Source organism: Lepidochelys kempii, chromosome 7 (genome assembly GCF_965140285.1).
Source record: "Lepidochelys kempii isolate rLepKem1 chromosome 7, rLepKem1.hap1, whole genome shotgun sequence".
Taxonomy (NCBI): domain Eukaryota; kingdom Metazoa; phylum Chordata; order Testudines; family Cheloniidae; genus Lepidochelys; species Lepidochelys kempii.
In genome coordinates this window covers 37,710,891-37,733,554 of record NC_136386.1, presented here as the reverse complement: position 1 = coordinate 37,733,554, position 22,664 = coordinate 37,710,891, and the positions used below count along the sequence as shown (strand labels likewise).

At 38.7% G+C, this 22,664-nt stretch overlaps 1 protein-coding gene across 13 annotated transcripts in view; it reads right to left on the bottom strand.

Annotated features, from left to right (window-relative positions):
• Positions 1-22,664, bottom strand: part of RAF1 (Raf-1 proto-oncogene, serine/threonine kinase) — a 96,969-nt gene that overhangs the window by 5,281 nt on the left and 69,024 nt on the right. For 10 of the 13 annotated variants that reach the window (XM_073352235.2, XM_073352233.2, XM_073352230.1 and 7 more), the window contains 6 exons: positions 21,041-21,125; positions 19,747-19,923; positions 17,464-17,510; positions 14,511-14,629; positions 2,567-2,698; positions 2,257-2,385 (listed from right to left, as the gene is read on the bottom strand). In XM_073352235.2, coding sequence (XP_073208336.1) covers positions 2,257-2,385; positions 2,567-2,698; positions 14,511-14,629; positions 17,464-17,510; positions 19,747-19,923; positions 21,041-21,125 — 689 coding nt within the window. The remainder of the gene's footprint in view (positions 1-2,256; positions 2,386-2,566; positions 2,699-14,510; positions 14,630-17,463; positions 17,511-19,746; positions 19,924-21,040; positions 21,126-22,664) is intronic. The other 3 variants (XM_073352242.1, XM_073352243.1, XM_073352240.2) reach the window with 2 other exon arrangements.

The window sequence follows — 22,664 nt, the reverse complement described above, 5'->3', positions numbered from 1 at the left end:
AAATGTGAAGGAAATTTTTTTTTCTAAAGATAAGCTTCAGTTTTCTTAGACTGCAAGCTAAGATGCAAAACAGCGTCTGCAGGTTTTGTTTCTTCTCGAGTAGCAGAACATTGACTCAGATTTAGCAATACTGTTATTCAGGCGTTAATGAACCTTACCAATGTGATCAAGGTGGTTAACAGACATCTAGTGATTTCTTGGCCCAGATTAAGCTAATATTATAACTCAGGATTTGGTCTGTACATATAGCTTAATAAAAATATTGCAAGAACTGTATCACACTTAAATATAATTCAAAACTGCTAAATTTCCCAAATAGGAATCCAATTGCCTAACATTAAATAAAGTTGCTGAAATAAGAGTCTTACTACAGGACATGGGGAAACGTTCCATCTGTTTCAGAAATAAATACTGGTATTTATTTGAATGGTAACAAGACAACCATGTTAATACTACTGATAGGCCAATGTTTTAGAACAGGGATGGATGTTTAAAGCTTCCACATAATTCAAATATAATGGCATTCTGAGAATTTAATGGGATTGTTTCAAAAAAATCCAAGTTTGTTTTCTAATTTGATGTTCAAAGTAGTTACAATTTAAGGGTAACAAATGTGGCCTTCCTGTGGTTTCGAGTATGGACTAAGATATTCTAGATCTTTTTAGCCAACAGTTTAACTAGTTTTCTTCCATTACTCATTACTAAAGCTTCAAAAAGAACTCAGATCAAAAGACACTAGAAATAAAGTTGGCCTATGAGTTCAACAACATACCGTGCCAGTGCAGATTACTGGGGGAAACATATTTATTAATAAATTAATAGGATACTTGAATTTGGCAAAACATTCAGGAATAGAGAATATTTTTTTTCCACTAATTTATTTTTAATTCAGTAAATTTCAGGATAATTCCAAAGTGTCAAGATTCCTAGATATTAATGTGCTACTGTTATGCTGGGTCATATGAAAGAAGTTCTGTATTAAAATCACAAATTAGTTTGATTCCCCATAGTTTAAATTCCAGGGTATTACTAATTAAGAGGTCTCTTGGGTTTTGGTCTCTTATTTGTACTGTTTCTCTCCCTCTCTGTGTGAAACCTGCAAGCTGCTAATTGCGTTAGTACATCCTAAAACAGAGTCTGTTCTCAAAGCAATACTTTGTAACAACAACTACTCACACAGAGAGAGAGACTCAAAGGGATACTTTGTAACAGAAACAGCACACAGAGACTCCCCGCCCTTTTGTTGTATTCATCTCGCTTTGTTAACAATTGTGATTAAAATAAAGAGGATGTACGTGGATGGATGCTTGGTGTGGATAATAAATGAATGATCAGGGAGGTGCAAACCTAAGAATCCACTGTTGATCAGCTGAAGAAGGCGTCAAGTGGAAACAACCAGAGGACCCCCAGAGGGCAGACTGGAATCCACCCAGCAGCCTCAAGGATGGGAGAACCGAAGAACAAGATAACATCTGGCAGCATGGAGCCATCAGGAACGTGCCATCTGCTGATTGCTTCAGCAACAGCATGATGAAGCAATTCCCATAGACTGGCATAGGAAGAAATTCCTATAAAAATGGACTCTAGAAACGGAGAACTATGGGGTCTGATTCTGCAAACCAACTTCCAGGAGCATCAGATGAGCACCTGACAAGGCCCTGCTCCCTCCTCGTGTCCCTCCTGGCCGGTGGCTTGGCACGAGCAACTCTAAGGCTGGTAAATATGATAACAACCTTGCAGAACCTGTGCGTGTGTATGAATGAATGTGTGGATAAATATGAAATTGAATGGAATGTTATAGCTATAACTAACTGCTTACTATGACTCTTTCTGTATTCACAATAAATGTGGCATTTTGCCTTATTCCCTTTAATAAGATCCTGCTGGCTTTTATTTTATTGGTATAACATTACCTTCCTGGTAGAAAATCTAGACAACTGCAATTAATAAAATTTTCTTTATAAATAGGCTCAAACTAGAACTTCATTAGGCCAAAAGGCCCATGATTGAAATTAGAGGAGTTCTCACGTCTCTGCTAAGATTCAGCAGCAGTATGATAATTCACTACAGCGCTCTGCTGCAACTTTACTACTCTAACACCACAGAATACTGATCACTTGAATAAACCCACGGAGCACTTTATAAAGTTCTGGTATGCCAGGAAGTATCCTGTCCATGGTATAGATCAGAGATCAGCAACCTTTGGCACGCAGCCCGTCAGGGAAATCCGCTGGCGGGCCAGGACGGTTTGTTTACCTGCAGCTTCTGCAGGTTCAGCCGATCGCAGCTCCCACTGGCCGCAGTTCGCCGTTCCAGGCCAATGGGGGCTGTGGGAAGCGGCGGCCAGCACGTCCCTCGGATGTGGCTAGCTGTGCATTGACACTGCTGGTATTAATTTAAGATGATTTACCACATTATTATAGTGTCTACATAAACTATATATCCCAGGGAAAATCCTAATACAAGTTAAAAACATAAAATGTAAACACTTTTGCACACATTCAGTAAACAGATTGCATATTCCCCAGAAATACAATGCATTATACCAGAGTTGAATGTTTCTCACCTGATCTCGGTTGTTAATATGGGAGTATGGCAGTTCTCCTGTCATCAGTTCATATAATACTATTCCATAGGAGTAGACATCTGACTGAAAACTAAATGGGTTATTATCCTGCATCCGGATCACCTCTGGTGCCTTTCAAAAAAACCAAATTAACAGCTACATTAACTGGAAGAAAACAACATTAGCTTAAGACACAGGATAAGTTGTTAACTTTCTACTCTAGTAAAGGAATTTTAAAAATAACTATAGCTATGACAGATTTTGGTAACTATGCAATTTGCCTCACAGTGGATCAAACCCACTACACTGGATGATAACTAACAGAGAAGCAACGTTCACATTTAACAGTTTACCATTAGGTAAAATACTTACTATTCTTACTCCTAGTATACTATTGTACATGTAAAGCGGCAAAATTAAGCATAATTACTGGTTCAGTTCCATCATTGTCAATTTATAAACTAAAATAACCAAGATGACAGAAGGAGCAATCTGCTTTGCTGAAAAGAACAGCAGCCTGTACATGGTTTCAGTAAATCTGCACAGGTCCTGATGTCCAGACAGGCAAATAAAAACAAAACAAAAAAATTTCTCTGCAGAATTTCTCACTTTGCCACAAACATATGTATTTTCACATATCATTGATAGTTGCGCACATATATTGATCAGGCTTGGGATCAGAGAACAACATAATGCAGGGCCCAGCATATTCTACTAACCTTTTAAAGCTACTAAGTAAGTGGAGTGAAAAATGGGAGTTTTTCCCAACAGTGGACATGTACTAAAATAATACACCCACATTCCCTGTGGAAGCCACACACATCTTTATACTTCACCTATTTTCTTGCTTTTCTTTTAGTTTTTTCATATAAACACCAAACGTTATATTTTAAGGAACTTTTTTGTGTCTTAATCACTCATTTAAAAACTAACAGAATTAGAGCATGTGTTGTGATTCATAGGTACCAGTCTTTGGCCTTTGTACTGTTGTTAAAAGGGGTTGGAGGAAAGAAGAATAACGTATCAGCCTCCAAGACTTGGGGGAAAAAGGCAGAAAATCCAATAGTTCCAAGCCTGATGGAGGGAGTGGATTCCCATGATAAACTGTCTTTCTGTTTTAACATCCTGATGCCAGAGACCACAGGGCACTGTATTTAAAAGGAACATCATCAATTGACAGGTTTCAGAGTAACGGCCATGTTAGTCTGTATTCGCAAAAAGAAAAGGAGTACTTGTGGCACCTTAGAGACTAACCAATTTATTTGAGCATAAGCTTTCGGGAGCTACAGCTCACTTCATCGGATGCATACTGTGGAAACTGCAGAAGACATTATATACACAGAGACCATGAAACAATACCTCCTCCCACCCCACTCTCCTGCTGGTAATAGCTTATCTAAAGTGATCACTCTCCTTACAATGTGTATGATAACCTGGATTTGTACTGGAAATGGCCCACCTTGATTATCATACACATTGTAGGGAGAGTGGTCACTTTGGATAAGCTATTACCAGCAGGAGAGAGAGTTTGTGTGTGTGGTTTTTGGGGGAAAAAAAAAGGGGGGGGGACCTGGATTTGTGTTGGAAATGGCCCACCTTGATTTTTCTCTCCCCTACCCCCCTTTTTTTTTTCTCCAAAAACCACACACACAAACTCACTCTCCTGCTGATAATAGCTTATCCAAAGTGACTACTCTCCCTACAATGTGTATGATAATCAAGGTGGGCCATTTCCAGCATAAATCCAAGTTTAACCAGAACATCTGAGGGGGGGGGGGCGGGGGTAGGAAAAAACAAGGGGAAATAGGCTACCTTGCATAATGACTTAGCCACTCCCAGTCTCTATTTAAGCCTAAATTAATAGTATCCAATTTGCAAATGAATTCCAATTCAGCAGTTTCTCGCTGGAGTCTGGATTTGAAGTTTTTTTGTTTTAAGATAGCGACCTTCATGTCTGTAATTGCGTGACCAGAGAGATTGAAATGTACTCCGAGGGGTTTATGAATGTTATAATTCTTGACATCTGATTTGTGTCCATTTATTCTTTTACGTAGAGACTGTCCAGTTTGACCAATGTACATGGCAGAGGAGCATTGCTGGCACATGATGGCATATATCACATTGGTGGATGTGCAGGTGAACGAGCCTCTAATAGTGTGGCTGATGTTATTAGGCCCTGTGATGGTCTCCCCTGAATAGATATGTGGGCACAGTTGGCAACGGGCTTTGTTGCAAGGATAGGTTCCTGGGTTAGTGGTTCTGTTGTGTGGTATGTGGTTGTTGGTGAGTATTTGCTTCAGGTTGGGGGGCTGTCTGTAGGCAAGGACTGGCCTGTCTCCCAAGATTTGTGAGAGTGTTGGGTCATCCTTCAGGATAGGTTGTAGATCCTTAATAATGTGTTGGAAGGGTTTTAGTTGGGGGCTGAAGGTGACGGCTAGTGGCGTTCTGTTATTTTCTTTGTTGGGCCTGTTCTGTAGTAGGTGACTTCTGGGAACTCTTCTGGCTCTATCAATCTGTTTCTTCACTTCTGCAGGTGGGTATTGTAGTTGTAAGAATGCTTGATAGAGATCTTGTAGGTGTTTGTCTCTGTCTGAGGGGTTGGAGCAAATGCGGTTGTATCGCAGAGCTTGGCTGTAGAGGATGGATCGTGTGGTGTGGTCAGGGTGAAAGCTGGAAGCATGTAGGTAGGAATAGCGGTCAGTAGGTTTCCGGTATAGGGTGGTGTTTATGTGACCATTGTTTATTAGCACTGTAGTGTCCAGGAAGTGGATCTCTTGTGTAGACTGGACCAGGCTGAAGTTGATGGTGGGATGGAAATTGTTGAAATCATGGTGGAATTCCTCAAGGGCTTCTTTTCCATGGGTCCAGATGATGAAGATGTCATCAATATAGCGCAAGTAGAGTGGGGGCATTAGGGGACGAGAGCTGAGGAAGCGTTGTTCTAAATCAGCCATAAAAATGTTGGCATACTGTGGGGCCATGCGGGTACCCATAGCAGTGCCGCTGATCTGAAGGTATACATTGTCCCCAAATGTAAAATAGTTATGGGTAAGGACAAAGTCACAAAGTTCAGCCACCAGGTTAGCCGTGACATTATCGGGGATAGCGTTCTTGACGGCTTGTAGTCCATCTTTGTGTGTAATGTTGGTGTAGAGGGCTTCTACATCCATAGTGGCCAGGATGGTGTTATCAGGAAGATCACCGATGGATTGTAGTTTCCTCAGGAAGTCAGTGGTGTCTCGAAGGTAGCTGGGAGTGCTGGTAGCGTAGGGCCTGAGGAGGGAGTCTACATAGCCAGACAATCCTGCTGTCAGGGTGTCAATGCCTGAGATGATGGGGCGCCCAGGATTTCCAGGTTTATGGATCTTAGGTAGTAGATAGAATATCCCAGGTCGGGGTTCCAGGGGTGTGTCTGTGCGGATTTGATCTTGTGCTGGAAATGGCCCATCTTGATTTTCATACACATTGTAAAGAGAGTGGATGGGCTATTACCAGCAGGAGAGTGAGTTTGTGTGTGTGTGGGGGGGGGGGGGCGGAGGGTGAGAAAACCTGGATTTGTGCTGGAAATGGCCAACTTGATTATCATACACATTGTAAGGAGAGCGATCACTTTAGATAAGCTATTACTAGCAGGAGAGTGGGGTGGGAGGAGGTATTGTTTCATGGTCTCTGTGTATATAATGTCTTCTGCAGTTTCCACAGTATGCATCCGATGAAGTGAGCTGTAGCTCACAAAAGCTTAGGCTCAAATAAATTGGTTAGTCTCTAAGGTGCCACAAGTACTCCTTTTCTATTATCAATTGAATTTTTTAAAATTGACTCATTTTAAGTTTGACAGCACCTACCCCCTAAATAAGATGTACAGAAGTGCAGGGGAAGTTTTTAAATTCTGTTTCAAAAGACTCCTAATGTTTTTCTGCTTTCCTAACACACAAAAATGTTCAAAGTTAACAAACTAAAGAAATCTTCCTCTCCCAACACCACCAATCTCTTTCAAGTATAATAATTGAATGTGCTATTTGTAATAAATGTAGGCATACAAGTTTCAGAAATGTGATTTTCAAGTTGACTGACTAATCATTCTTTTTTCATGATGACAAATACCATCAATATGAGGCTTCTCTATGAGTACATGCGTTCCTATTCACAAATCAGCAGTTGATATAATCAGCAGACTTTTATTCCCTAATAGAATTTATACTGCAAATATTTAACAATGAAGAAATGTTTGTAAAAGAATGTAAAGTTAAGGTTGAAAAAAAAAAACAGATGGTATGCTAGAGCCACTACAAAACACAGAAATAAAATCAACTTGTGCCCTGACAAATGCAGCCAGAAACTGATTGAAAGAAACATGGCTGAATGATTCTGCTCTCATAAACCCAGACATAAACCACTAAATAGCTTTCCTTGATCAATTTCTTCAGAAACCTTCTACCAAATTTTTTTTTTTTTTTGGTCTGGGGTAGGGATGAGGGGAGTGACCAAGCATGCTAAGAATACCAATGTGGATATTGCCGCTGAAGCAGAGACTCAGTCTAGCCACCTAAACTCAGAGCCACGGGGTCACATGGGCTTGAGAGAGCCCAAGCAGTCACCTGATCCACAGAGCTGTTTTTTTGGATTAAATGCATTACAGAATTCATCAGTGGAATTAAGAAAGTTAGAGCTTTTCACACTTGGAGAGGGAAGCTATTTGGAACTGAAGTATTGACACAATGATACATGTTTCCATCTCACTGTATTTTTTTACATTTCTAAGTTAACCTGTTGAAATGAATGGGGTGATTCAAAATTCTCAGTGCTATTGTTTCAGGTGGTTTGCAGACTTGAATAAAACAGCATTGGTTTATACTCCATTCAAGTTTTCCCGATTTTCTTCACAATCATGAGGACTAGAAACATGGATGTTTTTGTTTTAAAATTTAAAAAAAAAATCTTGGATTCTGTGGCAGAACTTTTTTATACACACATAACAGCAGTGGTTCTCAAACTTTTGTACTGGTGACCCCTTTCAAATAGAAAGCCTCTGAGTGCAACCCCTCCTTATAAATTAAAAACACTTTTTATATATTTAACACCATTATAAATGCTGGAGGGAAAGCAGGATTTGGGGTGGAGGCTGACATCTTGAGAACCACTGCATAACACGGATTGATTCCAAAGTTCCACAGTGGTGTGTAAAAGTAGCAAAATAGATATTACTGGTCAGAAAAAATTGTCACGCCACTGACATGCATGAGGATATCAGCTACTACAAAGGGCCAATACTGTAGGAAAGGATAAAAACAACGATATTCCTCAAAGAAAGGGCAGGTCTCCCCTAATCTACAACAAAGATGAATTTGGACCCCTAAGAACGTTGGTATAACCAAAAAAACCCACACGGGAATACTGATATTTCATGAGTCTTGACAACAGAGGTAGTCAAAGTGCAGGCCACAACTGCCCTCAAGCTTTACTATAAGGTGTGACTAGTGGAGGCTATCAAACCAAGAATTGAATGCTCCATCTTGATGAAAGCAGCCCTCTGCTCTGTGGAAAACATTTCATCATCAGGTTAACTAACAATACTATGAAGTTATTCATTAGTGAATAGATCCAGAAAGTCATACAAATCTATGTCTACCTATGTTTAATTCTAAAAGTTCTTTAAAGAGTACCTAGAGGCTAATATATTTTAGTATTAAAAACTGTATGTTCTAAAAGTAGCACCATCTTTATGTGTAAAAAGAAAAGGAGGACTTGTGGCACCTTAGAGACTAACCAATTTATTTGAGCATGAGCTTTCGTGAGCTACAGCTCACTTCATCGGATGCATAGCTGTAGCTCACGAAAGCTTATGCTCAAATAAATTGGTTAGTGTCTAAGGTGCCACAAGTACTCCTTTTCTTTTTGCGAATACAGACTAACACGGCTGCTACTCTGACATCTATCTTTATGTGTATAACTTGCTTTCTCAACAGAGCCTGACAAATCCACTTGCCAACAGCTAGTTCAGGGGTGGGTAAACTACAGCCCACAGGCTGGATCCGGCCAGCCAGCTGTTTTAATCTGACCCTTGAGCTCCAGCTGGGGAGCAGGGTCTGGGGCTTGCCCTGCTCCAGTGCTCCAGCCAGGGAGCAGGGTCAGGGGCCATGCCACACAGCTACGGAAGCAGCAGCATGGCCCCCCCTCCAGCTCCTACGCATAGGGGCAATCAGGGGCCTCCGCTCTGCACACTGCCCTATGCCAAGTGCTGCCCCTGCAGCTCCCATTGAGACTGCAGCCAATGGGAGCTGCACGGGTGATACTTGCAGACAGGGCAGCATGCAGAGCCGCCAGAACATGCCTCGCATAGGAGCGGGAGAAGGGACATGCCACTGCTTCCGGGAGCTGCTTGAGGTAAGCGCTGACTGGACCCTGCGCCCCCTGAGCCTCTCCCTGCACCCTAACCTCCTGATCCCCCTCCTGCCCTCTGAACCCCTTGATCCCAGCCCAGAGCACCCTCCTACACCCCAAACCCCTCATTCCCAGCCCCACCCTAGAGGCCGTACCTCCAGCCAAGCCCTCACTCCTCCCTGCCCCCCCCCCCGGTACTCCTCTCCCCCATCTCAGCCCAGAGCCCCCTCCTGCATTCTGAACTCATTTCTGGCCCCACCCCAGAGCCTGCCCCTCCAACCACAGCCCTCACCCCTTCATGCACCCCAACCCCAATTCTGTGATCATTCATGGCCCACCATACAATTTCTATTCCCAGATGTGGCCCTCGGGCCAGAAAGTTTGTTCACCCCTGAGCTAGTTGCTAATAAGGACTTACCAGAAGTTGCTGAATAACCTAAGCTTTCATGTTTCTACCCCTTATGGTTACAAAGATAAAAGTTCCAAGTGAGAACCAAATCCATCAATATAGTGCTGTCTTCCTGAATCTGCAGACAGCCTAAAATAAGAACTAGGAAGTGCCCAAATCTTGGCCCCAGTTCACAAAGTCTGAAAAGCCAGACTCATCCTTGTGAATTCCTCTACAATGGCAGAGAAATATTTTTCCCCCATCAAGTGTTCCTTCTATGCTATTTCAGTTTCCAAGTGTGGGTTATTTGGAATATATAGGCAAAAACCAAAGCATTTGGTCTTTTGCCACTTAAATCAGTGTCAAGTATTCCCTTTCCCTTCAGAGTAAATGAACAAAGTGTTCTAATTAAACAGAAAATTGTACTTATGACAGCAACAATAAAATCTCAGTAAATGCCTTGTTCTGCTATCAACAGGAGCACAATCGAACCCTAAATTGGGTCCTTTATGCATAACAGAAACCTTTTCAGCTCCTGCAAGAGAGTTGTAAGTAATGCTTCCTGGCTGAGAATTTGCTAGAATATAACTTACTGATTCTGACACAAAATCATCAGAATAGATATTTGAATTTAATCGAAGACCTATAGAAAAGTTTAGAAAATGTACTTTATTGATGATCTGTAAAGTCTAAGCCAAATTGAAAGGAAAATTTCAAACAGCCTTCAAGTTTCACTTTTGCGAGTGTTAGGATTCAGTCTTACATCTTTCCTTCATAAAATGAAATCTAGCAAAATAAATCTTATTGGAACAACATGTCAAATATGTCAAAAAAAAAAAAACCCACAGAGCTCCTAAGAGTACTAAATATAAAAATTTTAGTGGTCCTTTAATAATAAATGTCCATTATCAGGTAAAAAGGAAAAAAAGTTTCTTACCCAACTCCTTAGAGTATTAATTTGAAACATTTTAACAAAGTTTTCACTTTCATCATTTATATTCTTTTCTTTTTTTTTTTTTTTTTAAAACCTTCACTCAGTTTTCACAATGAAAAAAGATTGGTCAATATCATTTTCCAGATTATGTTCTAAGACAACACTGAAAGATTCACACTGCCTCGGAATAATTTAACTCAAAGATTTACTGAATTTTAAATATTTTAATTAACACATTTTAACAGTCCTGAATTTTAGTATTAGACTACCTGCAAGTGTTACTTTAAATGTAAGCTCTTGGTGTTAATATGGGCTGGCAGTCTTCATTGTTACTCTAGATTTGTGGTCTGAGAAAAACCAGGAAATGTTTGTTAAGAATACAAGGATGCTTGGCTAAGATTTGTTTATGGAAGATAAGTATACAAATAATCTAAAACATAATAGCAAACAGAAAATTGTACCAAAAATGCAATGCTTCATAAAAGCTTTACTCCCCCTTTCTTTTGTGTAATATTTTTATTTCCTAGAACTAATTTAAACCTATCGATTTAAAAAACTTAACTGTTTATGAGAAAACATATCACATGAATGCCAAATGCTAAAGAAAACTTCATATAATCCTTGCTCTTTAAACATTAAAGTTAAAACTCTAAATGCCAAAAATTGTCAATCCTAAGTGTTCAGCCATATCCTATCGGTTTTCTCTAGTGCCCATCATTGTAGTACCTAATTCTTTAGGGCTCTTTAGACAAGTTCTTGATGCTACGAACATATGTATTTAGCATTAATATAGGGCATGATAAACCTGGACATGAATAAAAAAAAAGACAGAAAAGGAATTAACTGTCAATACATTATAGCCTAGTAAGAGTTCAGCTTTGGAAGGAACGTTGAAATATAGCAACCCATAAAGTATTGGACTATAATCTCAGAGAATGCAAAACTATGCTATCTTGAAGTTGTGATGTAGCTGAAAATCATCATTCAAAATGATCACAGCACATGCACTTTCCAGTGTCAGAGCAATAACTGTCTAGTACAAATTATTTAGATTTTATTTGCAAATTTGATACCAAAACAGCACGCCACATATTAAAAACTACTAAAAGGAGGGAAGAACTCTCTACCTTCACAATCTTACAGTTTTGGTTGACTGAAATACACAAGATATACCAAGAACAATACAAAAACCTAAAATGTACAGTTGAATACAATCCAGAGCACGTTTTCTAAGTTTAAGGAAGTGTGAAACTATGCAATCATTAGATTGTAAAGGGCAAAGTGTTATTCAGATGATCAGTCCTTAAAACAAGTACCACAACCGAATTAATTTCGGGAGTATTTTTTCATGAGTAAGGACTGCTTGAATGAGTAGGGGGATTGCAAGATCAGAGCCAAAAAGCAGTTGACGCCTTTTATGGCTAAACGGCAGCTATTTGAATTCACATCCATTTTGTTTGTTACACATGGATTGCATGATTACATAGACTACTTTAAAGCTGCAAACTATGTCCAGCTGTTCTGATATCGCATGTTCTGCCATTAGCCAAGAACAAAGTTATGTAACACTTAAGTAAACTTACATCAATCTTCAACAGGAGTCCAATTTTTCCAGTCCATTGCAAGCAGCGAACATGCTGCAAGCATTATGCCAAAGTAGTAACAAAATCCTATACTCAAGTAACATTTAGCAGCTGATGCAAGCCACAAAAGCAAGGGTGGGGATATAATGACTTGTTGCATTATGCCTAGGTAAAGAAGGGGACCATCAGTGTGCAGTGAAATTTCTATGAACAACAGGGTGTGAAGAGGATAGAGAAGAAGCCTTAAATTTCTGTTCCTTACTTGCAAGTTTCAAACTTAATACTACTTTGTCTATATTTCCTTAGAACTGGCATTTAATGGTAGAGAAAACACTCTATAAGGTATTGTTACTCTTGCTTGTATAAAAGAAGAAAGACAACACTTACTATTCTATATCCTAGTTTTACAGACAGGAATCTTAATAGAAGCATGAGATGCCTAAATAGTGTTAATTATACCCTCTTCTGTCAATATATGCTACAAGAGTCCTCATAGATATCAACTATTGACACAAGGGTAGTTTTGGTCCATAGTGCTAACAGGAATTGCAATTCCTTTAAAAAAAATTCACTTATTGGTTTCAGTTTGTTAGAAAGCAGTATATACAAGTAGGAAACATTGAAAAAGGTAAGAAAGAGCCAGAGCCATGAATCAGAATTAAGTGAACTGATCAATACAACCCAACATAGGAACTGTGTAAAAAGGTAATTTCATATTTGAGACAGAATATTTAGATAAAAAGCAATTCACTTTACTATTATTTCTATTTCTCTCTTGCTATTATTCAAGATGTGTACATTAATAAGAACGCATCCTCTCTCACGTCACTCTGTTTGATCCAGTAATGAAACCACACCATGTGTTGGTAGCAATATCATATCTTTCACAAAGCGCCTTACAACTTCTTTGCAAAATCAAATGGGGAGAAAACTAAACAGATCATAGAATCATAGAATATCAGGGTTGGAAGGGACCCCAGAAGGTCATCTAGTCCAACCCCCTGCTCAAAGCAGGACCAATTCCCAGTTAAATCATCCCAGCCAGGGCTTTGTCAAGCCTGACCTTAAAAACCTCTAAGGAAGGAGATTCTACCACCTCCCTAGGTAACCCATTCCAGTGTTTCACCACCCTCTTAGTGAAAAAGTTTTTCCTAATATCCAATCTAAACCTCCCCCACTGCAACTTGATTAGCAAAATGCATTTAAGTAGTAAATAGAGCATCAAAGGAGGGCACATAAATATTTCCCCCACAGTGTGACCCTCTTTCAAAGGTACAGTAAGTTATACACATGTTACTCCCTCCAAGTGGTTCAGGAAAAAAATATTTCCAATTTAATCAAAAGTCAAAACAAATACACTCCACAGATGCTGAGTTGGAAAACAAAAAATTCTCATGTCCTGCCAAGTCTACTATATTGAATGTATGCAGTAGGGATATACATTACAAGAATATGCAAGTATGCATATTAGCAACAGGGATTGCCCATGAGTAGCTTCATAAAAAAAAAAAAATTATCTGTATAGTAGCACAGGATGTTCTTTATGAGTTGACTGAAAGGTAGAGACACTCATTTGCTCAAAGTCACCTAGAACAGTGGTTCTCAAAGCCGGTCCGCCGCTTGTTCAGGGAAAGCCCCTGGCGGGCAGGATCGGTTTGTTTATCTGCCGCGTCCGCAGGTTCGGCCGATCATGGCTCCCACTGGCTGCGGTTCACCGCTCCAGGCCAATGGGCCTGCGGGAAGTGGGAGCCGCGATCAGCCAAACCTGTGAACGCGGCAGGTAAACAAACCAGTCCGGCTTGCCAGGGGCTTTCCCTGAACAAGCGGCAGACCAGCTTTGAGAACCACTGACCTAGAATGATATTTTTAAAGTAGTGCCAACAAAATCACTACAGGGGCTTTACAGAAACACAATAAAATACTAATCCAGCAACACTCAACATTTTTTAAAATCCCATCACACCAAGGGAACAAAAATTAATAATTTTAATAATCTGCATATTTTCTAAAAATTAGAATAATTAACATTTCTGCTATATGGCAACGGCTGAAGCTTACTGGAGCCTAATGTGCCAGAATGGATGATTTAAAAAAAAAAAATATTTTGAAGCACAATACAAGCAAAATGCCAAACTGTTCTAAAGAATTCTGACTCTTTCAACCCTTTAGGTAAAGCAAATATTTTGCTGTCCTATCAAAACCATTTTTAAAAAAATGACACTTGCAGGACTGACAGCAGCATTTGTTCTATGCTGGTAAACCATTCTCAGACGTGAGCACCGAAATAAGGAAACACAGGACGCCCACATCTCCATGGATAAGAGATCAAGTACCCAAAGGAACTTACATGCTTTGGAACAACAAAGTACCTTTGACTAAGCAATTAGCTAATTAACGAGAGAGAGAGAGAGAGAGAGAGAGAGAGAGAGAGAGAGAGAGAGAGAGAGAGAGTGTGTGTGTGTGTGTGAGTGAGAGAGAGAGAGAGAGAGAGAGAGATTTATTTACGTATTTATTTGCAATTTCCCTTTGTTTTATTTAAGGTATAATTTTGCATATTATCAAAACAGTTTGAATCAGATTATTCTCCCACTGACAAAACATTTTGAATTTGCACATAAACGAGGCAGAATTAAAAAAATCAGCAAGTATTTTTCTTACCATCCAGAGGATTGAACCGGAAGGCTGTTCCACCTGCTGAGACCCACTCCATCTGGATTTTACTGTGGCCAGACCAAAATCTCCTATCTTCACTGTGAGGCCTTCATGAAGAAATATATCTAAAAGGTTGTTTAGGAACTTCTGCAGAAATTTTGTGTAAATCAGACTGGATTTTCTATCACCTTTACCAAATGGTTTCGTTTTTCTCACATTCCAGTCAGTGGGCCAAGAGTTTTGCCCAGTTTCTGTATTTGCTCTGATTCATTTCATGCATTACCTCAATAGGTGGTAGTTAAAAACATTTTCCTAGCTTTGAAATAAATATAATCCCAAATACCTCCCCTTTCATTTTATTCATATTTATTGTGCCTACACTAACATAACTAACACTCAGGGAAAATGCAAATATTTTAGCAGAGGGGCTGGAATAACTATAGGAGATGGCTCAGTATTATTGTTTAGTGCACTAGGTACTCCTGGGGGAATTCTGCGCCAAAAAATTAAGCATTCTGCACACAATACTTTCAAATTCTGAAAAATTCTGCATATTTTATTTGTCAAAATAAAACTATATAATCACACCAGTTTCAATTATTTTTGGTCATTTATTTCAAAATACCAAGTATGTCTGCAACAATACAGACAACAAAAAAGATTCAGGAAATGTTTTTTGACAAATAGATTCCTTACTACGCATATTAATACAGAACTCGGAGTAATAATTCATTTAAACTACAATACAGAACCATATTTCCAACACCCCTCAGAAGCAGTGCAAAGGCTTGGGGGATGTCGGGGTAACAGAGGAGCTATGGGAGAGGGAAGTAATTGCTGGGAAGGAGCCTGAGTGTGAACTTGGAGGGTAGCTGGGTTTGGGTGGGAAAAGCATGGAACAGGTTTTTGTTTTGGGGTTTTTTTGGGGGGGGGGGCAGGCAGGGATTGTTAGGGAGCTTCCCCCATGCAGACCCTGGCTGACCCCTAGTGTCTCTCATTCAGTCAGTCACATCTGCCCCTGTCCACATGTGTCCCTCCACCCCCACTTAAGACACCCACTCCCCCCATCCCCATGTGTCCTTGCACCCCCTTGTCCACGTGTCCCTCCACCCCCAGACACTCCTTCCCCTCTATCCCCATGTGTCCCACTCAGCCACCCCCATCCCTATGTAGCTCTGCACCCCCTCCCCCATCACCATGTGGGCCTGTTCCTCCCTCCCCCTGCATGGCCCTGCGCCTCCACTCCCATTCATCCCCCTAGTCTGTCCTCACGCACAAGCCCTTATGAGCCAGTCTGATCCCCTCCCCTCAGCAGCACCATGAGGACTGTCTCCCCCAAAGCCCGTCTCCTGACCTAGCCCAATAGGCACTGTGAAGAATGCAGGCTCTCTCTCTTCCCTAGCTGGCTGGGAGCAGCTGCTCTGTTCTAGAGCCAAGGCGCCCTCTGGTGTGCAAAAGGTGGAACTGCAACAACTTTCCAGCAGAAGCTTTTTTCTGCACAAAAAAATAAAAAGTATGCACAGCTAATTAATTATGCACATGCAGTGGTGCAGAATTCCCCCAGGAGTAACTAGCCTTTCATCTCTACCATAGCTAAGTTTAGATCATAACTCTCACAACAGTTCATGTCTGTATCTGCATATATACCTAAGTAGGTGAAAAAAGCACACAGTTTATCACAGAATTCAAAATAAGTGGAAACATTTATCACTGGAAACAGAAACCAAATTAAACTCATCTATCTGGTGCTCATTGTTGGGGGGGTGTGCCAAGAAGCTTAATTTAAGAATGTCACTCAATTGAGAGATCTACAGTCTGTAGCATGGGATATAAGTCTTACACAGTATACCAATCATTAACAGCTCCAATATGTTCTTTAGTAGTGGTATTGTTCCAGAAGGAAAAACACACTTCAAAATCTAATTCAAGAATTGATTAAAAAAATCTAATATTCTGGAAGATTCTATAGATGTGTCAGAGAGAGCTATCCCTTACTCTTCTTATGATATCTGGTGAACTCGAGGGGAAAAGCAGACTGAAATAAAATGATATAAAAGATAGTTGCAATTATAAATGTATCAATAGCAATTTTACACTTAAAATGATTAGTCTTTCATCCTCATTGAAAACATCAACACTCATTTGTTTACTGAACAACTGAAGTTATCTTTGTAGAAATTCTGCCATTTAAGAAAACAGCTTCCCCCCCCTACATTCTGCTGAGGCAAGTTTGAGTTTGTTATTTTGCCAGTTTCAGTCAACATTCTACTTGGTAGTTTCAAAGCCAGAGACTTGTATGAAGTTCATAAGCCAGAGATTTGCCAGATATTCAGTTCATAAACTAAGCTCCTAGAATAGAATTTTCTTTTAAATTACCTACACATAAGCCTCACATATCAAGAAAAGAAAAGTGACATGCAAAAGGAAACTGCAGAATCTTTATTTAGTATGAATTATTCAACAGGTATGCTGCTAGGAACATAATAGTCAAGTTCATTATACATTTTCCTTTCCCAATTTTAGAATCAAGAAGATTTTTGGCTCAGTTTCCACCAGAAGTTTCCAGATTTTTTGTGTTTTTGGTCATCTAATCCCATGTGAAAGTAATCAAAACAAGAGTCTAATTTCTGTCCTAAATTATCTTTTGAAGCTGGGGCTATACTGGAAGTCAATTAGATTAGAATAGGCCAGGTTTGCATCCCAAGATTGTATATGAACACAGGTAAGAAAGACAAAGTGTATAAATATATATTCCATACATCCTTACCTGGCTGGAGAATGACTTCCTCTTGATCACGAAAGAGAACTGGTTTTTTTTTGGTTTGTTTTTTTAATTGTTGTAATTTTAACTAGGATGTTTCAACTTCACAGGAAGACCTTCAGAGTATTTATATTCAGTCATCAGTCTGATACCAATTTAAACAGTTAAAGGAAATTTGACGAATTAGAGAAAGGATACTATTTGATTTCATGTCTCTGTGGATGATATTCTTTGCATGTAAATAGCTGTGAAAAGAAAAAAATGTTTTAAAAATATATCAATTGTTACATATATATTTATACTAATTTGGCAAACCAAATTTAGTCTAAATAAATTTTTTTACAAAAGCTACCTGAATAAATTATAAGATTATATCACTAAGTGTTTTAGGGTTATAGTTCAACTTGTTCTAAACTTAAAACTTGGTCCTAAACGCCCTTTGGCTTCATAGCATGTATTTAATTTTACCAGTCCACAAGACTAAAAACAGAAAATAACCATCATTTCTGTACGTTCTCCATAAAGTTCTTTTTGTGCTTATGCCCCATTTGCTGTTTACGTATCAACATTTGCCTTCAATAATGAGAAAATACTATAAGAACTGTGTCATTCCTTTCCACATGAATTGGTCAGTATCTTTTCTTTTAGAACAGCCAAAGAAAGGGATGCAACTCACCACTAATGTAAAATTATCTTTACCTAATATTGCATTCCATTAACCTACATCAACCCAAAATTACACTAGTGAGGTTGAAATCAGCTTAAAATTGTCTGCCGATAAACTAAAGGTTAAACTATATCTTCCAGCTGCTTCTCTGCAAAGCAAACCAAACGTTGCACACATTGCTAATTAAAAACATACTGAAAATTTGTGAACTGCCCCCATCTCTGAAAGGCTGTATGACAGTGTTATCCTGTGTCTCAGATTTAAGAGCAAGAAAGAAAAGATTATCTAAATGTCACGCAGCACCGACAAGAATTTTTAAACTTACTGTAATCTTCCTGCAACCTGTGCTGACAGATAATTATAAAGGCATACTGGCACCACTGTAAATATATAAGAAACTGCAGGGATTTTCTATATTAATTTTTTTAGTTGCTTACAATTTGGTTTTAAAATTTATTCTGAGCCAAAATTTACACAAACTATCTGCCTAGCAAAAACTGTAAATATATTTCACTTTGTTTTTTAAATCAAATTAACTTCCTTAATTTTTATTACATAAAAGGTTACTAATTTAAGATACTTTTCTATACATAAAAATGGATTTGATTTTTGATAGAACCCACACAGGGAGACTAGGACTAGACTATGCAAGGTAAGCATACTGGGACCGGGATGAGAAGCGTGGACTGGGTAGGCAAACAGAATGGACTGGGGTGGGGCAGAGACAGGACAGGCACAGGTTGGAGGGGATGGGGTGGAAGAGTCTCTGACTACTAGAAACAATTTCCTCCAAAACTCAGAACACAGCCAAGATTCCTTGAGTCTCACCATTTCTTTGGTGTCAGCAAATATCTATGAAACCCTGTGGCAAAGCCTGTGCTCCACCTCCTCTAGTGCTGGTGCACAAAGAGGAGAACCTATTAGTTACTCCATTAGCACAAGTGGCAGAGGTCTGAGTGGCAGATCTAAAAGTTCCACCACTGCTGAGAACACACACGCGTATCAATATAATGCCACATGGTGGACTTTGTTTTTTCAGTTTGCTTTTTTAAAAGCCTTGGAAAGTAGAAAAAAATCTACATTAGAAAAACGTTAAGTTTGCAGAATCGGGCACTCAAACATTAGGAAATGCCAGAATTAAGATTTCCCATGCAACCTTAATTCAAATCATCTTGTGCATATGCGTTAGGATACGGTCTTTGATTACATGATCACATGCTATTTTTCTCCAGTTTTTTGTGTATAATACAAATGTACATTTTAAATTATATGACAGGAGGATTTTAAATTGTGTTTTTAAGAAGCTCTGAAACATTAAAATTTCTAAAATGTTATTCAGACTTTCAGTCCCCAAACAACATTATCTTCCCTAATAATTTGTACACAGGAGAACCTCAGAGTTACGAACTGACCAGTCAACCACACACCCCTCGTTTGGAACCGGAAGTACACAATCAAGCAGCAGTGACCCAAAACAAAAAAAGAGAAAATACAGTATTGTGTTAAACGTAAATTACTTTAAAAAAAAAAAAAAAGGGAAAGCAGCATTTTTCTTCTACATAGTAAAGTTTCAAAGCTGTATTAAGTCAATGTTCAATTGAAAACTTCTGAAAGAACCACCATAACATTTTGTTCAGAGTTACGAACAACCTCCATTCCCGAACTGTTCATAAATCTGATGTTCTACTGTAACTCTTTGAGGGTTTGGTACCATGTTAATATCTATTATACATTAGGACAATGTTTCTTTTATGTATTAGTTGCTCCTAAAGAAGGTCGATAGATCAGAATAGACAATTTCTAATCCTACTCACTCCATTCCTTGTGCTGTCTGTCGGGCAATATCAATGAGCTGAAACATTTGGAACTTGGTCTCTTGTACATGCAGGTGCTTATACAGACTGCTCCCTTCACACCACTGCGTAACAATAGCCAGATTATCTTTAGTCATGTAGCCCATGAACAGCAAAATATTAACATGCCGGGTCTTCCTAATGGAAGAAGTGGAAAGGAAAAGAACATATATCTTCTTTTAAACATTTGTAAAGTTCCCTGAAATGTATTCTTGGCTAAGGAGACATCAACGTATTTAGATCTAGAGTTTAAAAAAATTATTTGAGGAGCATGTGGATGCATATGTGCAAGATGTTATTTTTAGAAAACAACATACCACAATTACATCTTAAAAACAGGAAAGATAGCAGGCATGTTTTTTAAAAAAAACCCTACCAATTATTAACTTTAAAATGTTTCTTCTTAGTTTCAATAAAGTTACGTCAGAGTCCAAGTAAAGACAGATTAATACAATACTTAAGTATAACGTGACAGAATCAAACTACTACAGCTTCTGTAAAGGCAAATTATCCCTCTCTTCTATGTTAAAGAACTCTGGAAAAGTTAACTGAAATGGTATCAAAAGGTCAAGCTGCAGTTTGCAGATGACATCAAATTGTTCTGGTTCACAGAAAAGACTAGAGAGACATGAGAAAATGACAGATTTAAATACAGTGGAGCATTACGCAGCATGATAGCGGACACTTTTAACTTCATAGTGTAAAATAATTAAATGGAGGCAAAAAAAAGCTAGTCCCAAACACATAAAATGACTCTTAATTACAGGGTTTCTACTTCATCATTATTGATGGATCAATGATATTGGACACTGCATAGGCAGTAATTAAAGCAAAGAGGTTTTCTGAGTTGACTAGGGAATGGATTTTAGAAGTACAGAAAATACTATTACATTATATAAAAAGGCACACCTTCATCTCAAATATTCTGTCCAGTATCAATCAACTTACCTAAAAGTGATGAGATTCAAGAGTTCCAGAGAATGGCAACAAAATTATGGCAAGGTTCATATATGACAAGGGATTACAAATGTTAATACTATTTAGCTTAGAAAGAAGAGTACAAGGGATAATAAATGAGGTATTGAAAATTATAAAGGTCTCAAAACTGACCAGTACCTCTATTATCCTGCACCATGTGATAAGCTGGCACTCAAAAGGCAGTAAATTTACAGTCCATAGCAGGAAACACTGTACCACATACTGTACAGAAAATTCAGTAAATACAAAATTATGCAAGTCCATGTTATCAGCTCACCTTAATACAGCCACTTCATTTCTGAAGGCCTGAAACTGTTCTGGGGTTGGATTTACAACCTTTAATATCTTCACTGCTACATCTCCTGCAAATACATTTAACACAATATTGTTGGTAACCTTTATAACAGTCTTTTAGAGCAGCTTTATCACCTCTAAACTTAAAAATTCTGAAATTTCTGCATAATACATCTTTGGTAATTTGTACAGAGAGAGGTCCACGGACAAAACAGACTTTTGTATTTTCATACAACTCATTTGGTGGAGATGGTATCAGGTAACCTCAAATAGAAGATCAGTCTTTTTCTAACTACTTGAAAAGGGTTTCTTTATTATTAAATGGTTAGTAACCGGCTGATGGGACCACATATGTGATCTTAAACAAAGGCCACTGTACAACATATTTAAATCTGAAGGTATAAACAGTTTAGTTATTAATCTAGGGGAAACCAATTAAGTTGTTTTTCTAAATAAGAGCTATTTGGGGAGAAATGCATCCTCAGCACATTGTTTCAAGCACTGTATCCACTGTATTCAATAGATTTCTGTCAGGAACCCAAATTCTCATTTCTCTTCCCTCTTCCCAGTTTTAGTACAGAGAAGTTAATAGAATTAGACTTTTATTCCCTCAAAATTAATGTCTAGAGGACAGCAGAATAAACCATGATTTTAATGTTTGAATTACAGAATTAGTGGACAAAGGAAGAGTAATAGTGCATCAGTTCTTTAACCATTTGATACAGCATATTACAAAATATTACTTGAAAAGCGAATTCAAATTAACTTGAACATGAGCACCTGTTTGGATTCTGCACCTGCTGCAGGAATATAAACAAAGACCAAAGTTAAGCAGCAATTTAGTTTATGTATGGGAAGACTGATATCCAGGGTCAGCTGTTTATAATTATATTACTTGGGTAAACAAAGAGGGAGACAAATATGATTCAAGAAAGTACAATAATAATGGTACGATGCTGAGCAAATGAATGTAAGGAGGAATTTTTAAAGCAGGGACCATCAGTCCCTCCAGGGAAGTAGTGAAAGTTACACTCATTTAACATTAGACTGTACATTGCACATTAGAATATGCTGGAGGGAATAATCTTGTATTGGCAGGGCCTCATGAGGGTGAGAATGGTTGTAATCCTCTTGTCAAATAGAACTGCAGGAAGCTGGCTGGCCTAATCTGTACATAAGTAAACCTAAGGACCTGCCTGATGATAGGCCTGTTTGATGCACCTCACACAGTTTTAAGGTTACTCCTATTTAACATTGCCAAACCACCTACGTTAAACAAAGCCCCAACGGGCACAGGCTTATCTGCAATCATAATGGCAAATTAACGATTTTTCCAAGATGGTCTCTCCTGCCTTTAGAAAAAGATTAATCTCCAAAAGTTCTGACCGGTTCTTTGAGGAAAAGTCTCCACAATCCTTTCAGCTACACAGCAGGTGTTCCATATATAGAAATGGATATTAATAGTATTTTTCATGTTCTGTGTGTTATTTTAAATCACCATTATTATTTGTATTATTGTAGTGACCAGAAGCCCCACCCGGGATTGGGGCTCCATTTTGCTAAATGCTATACAAACATATAGGAAGAGTCTCGCTGGTCTGAGGAGC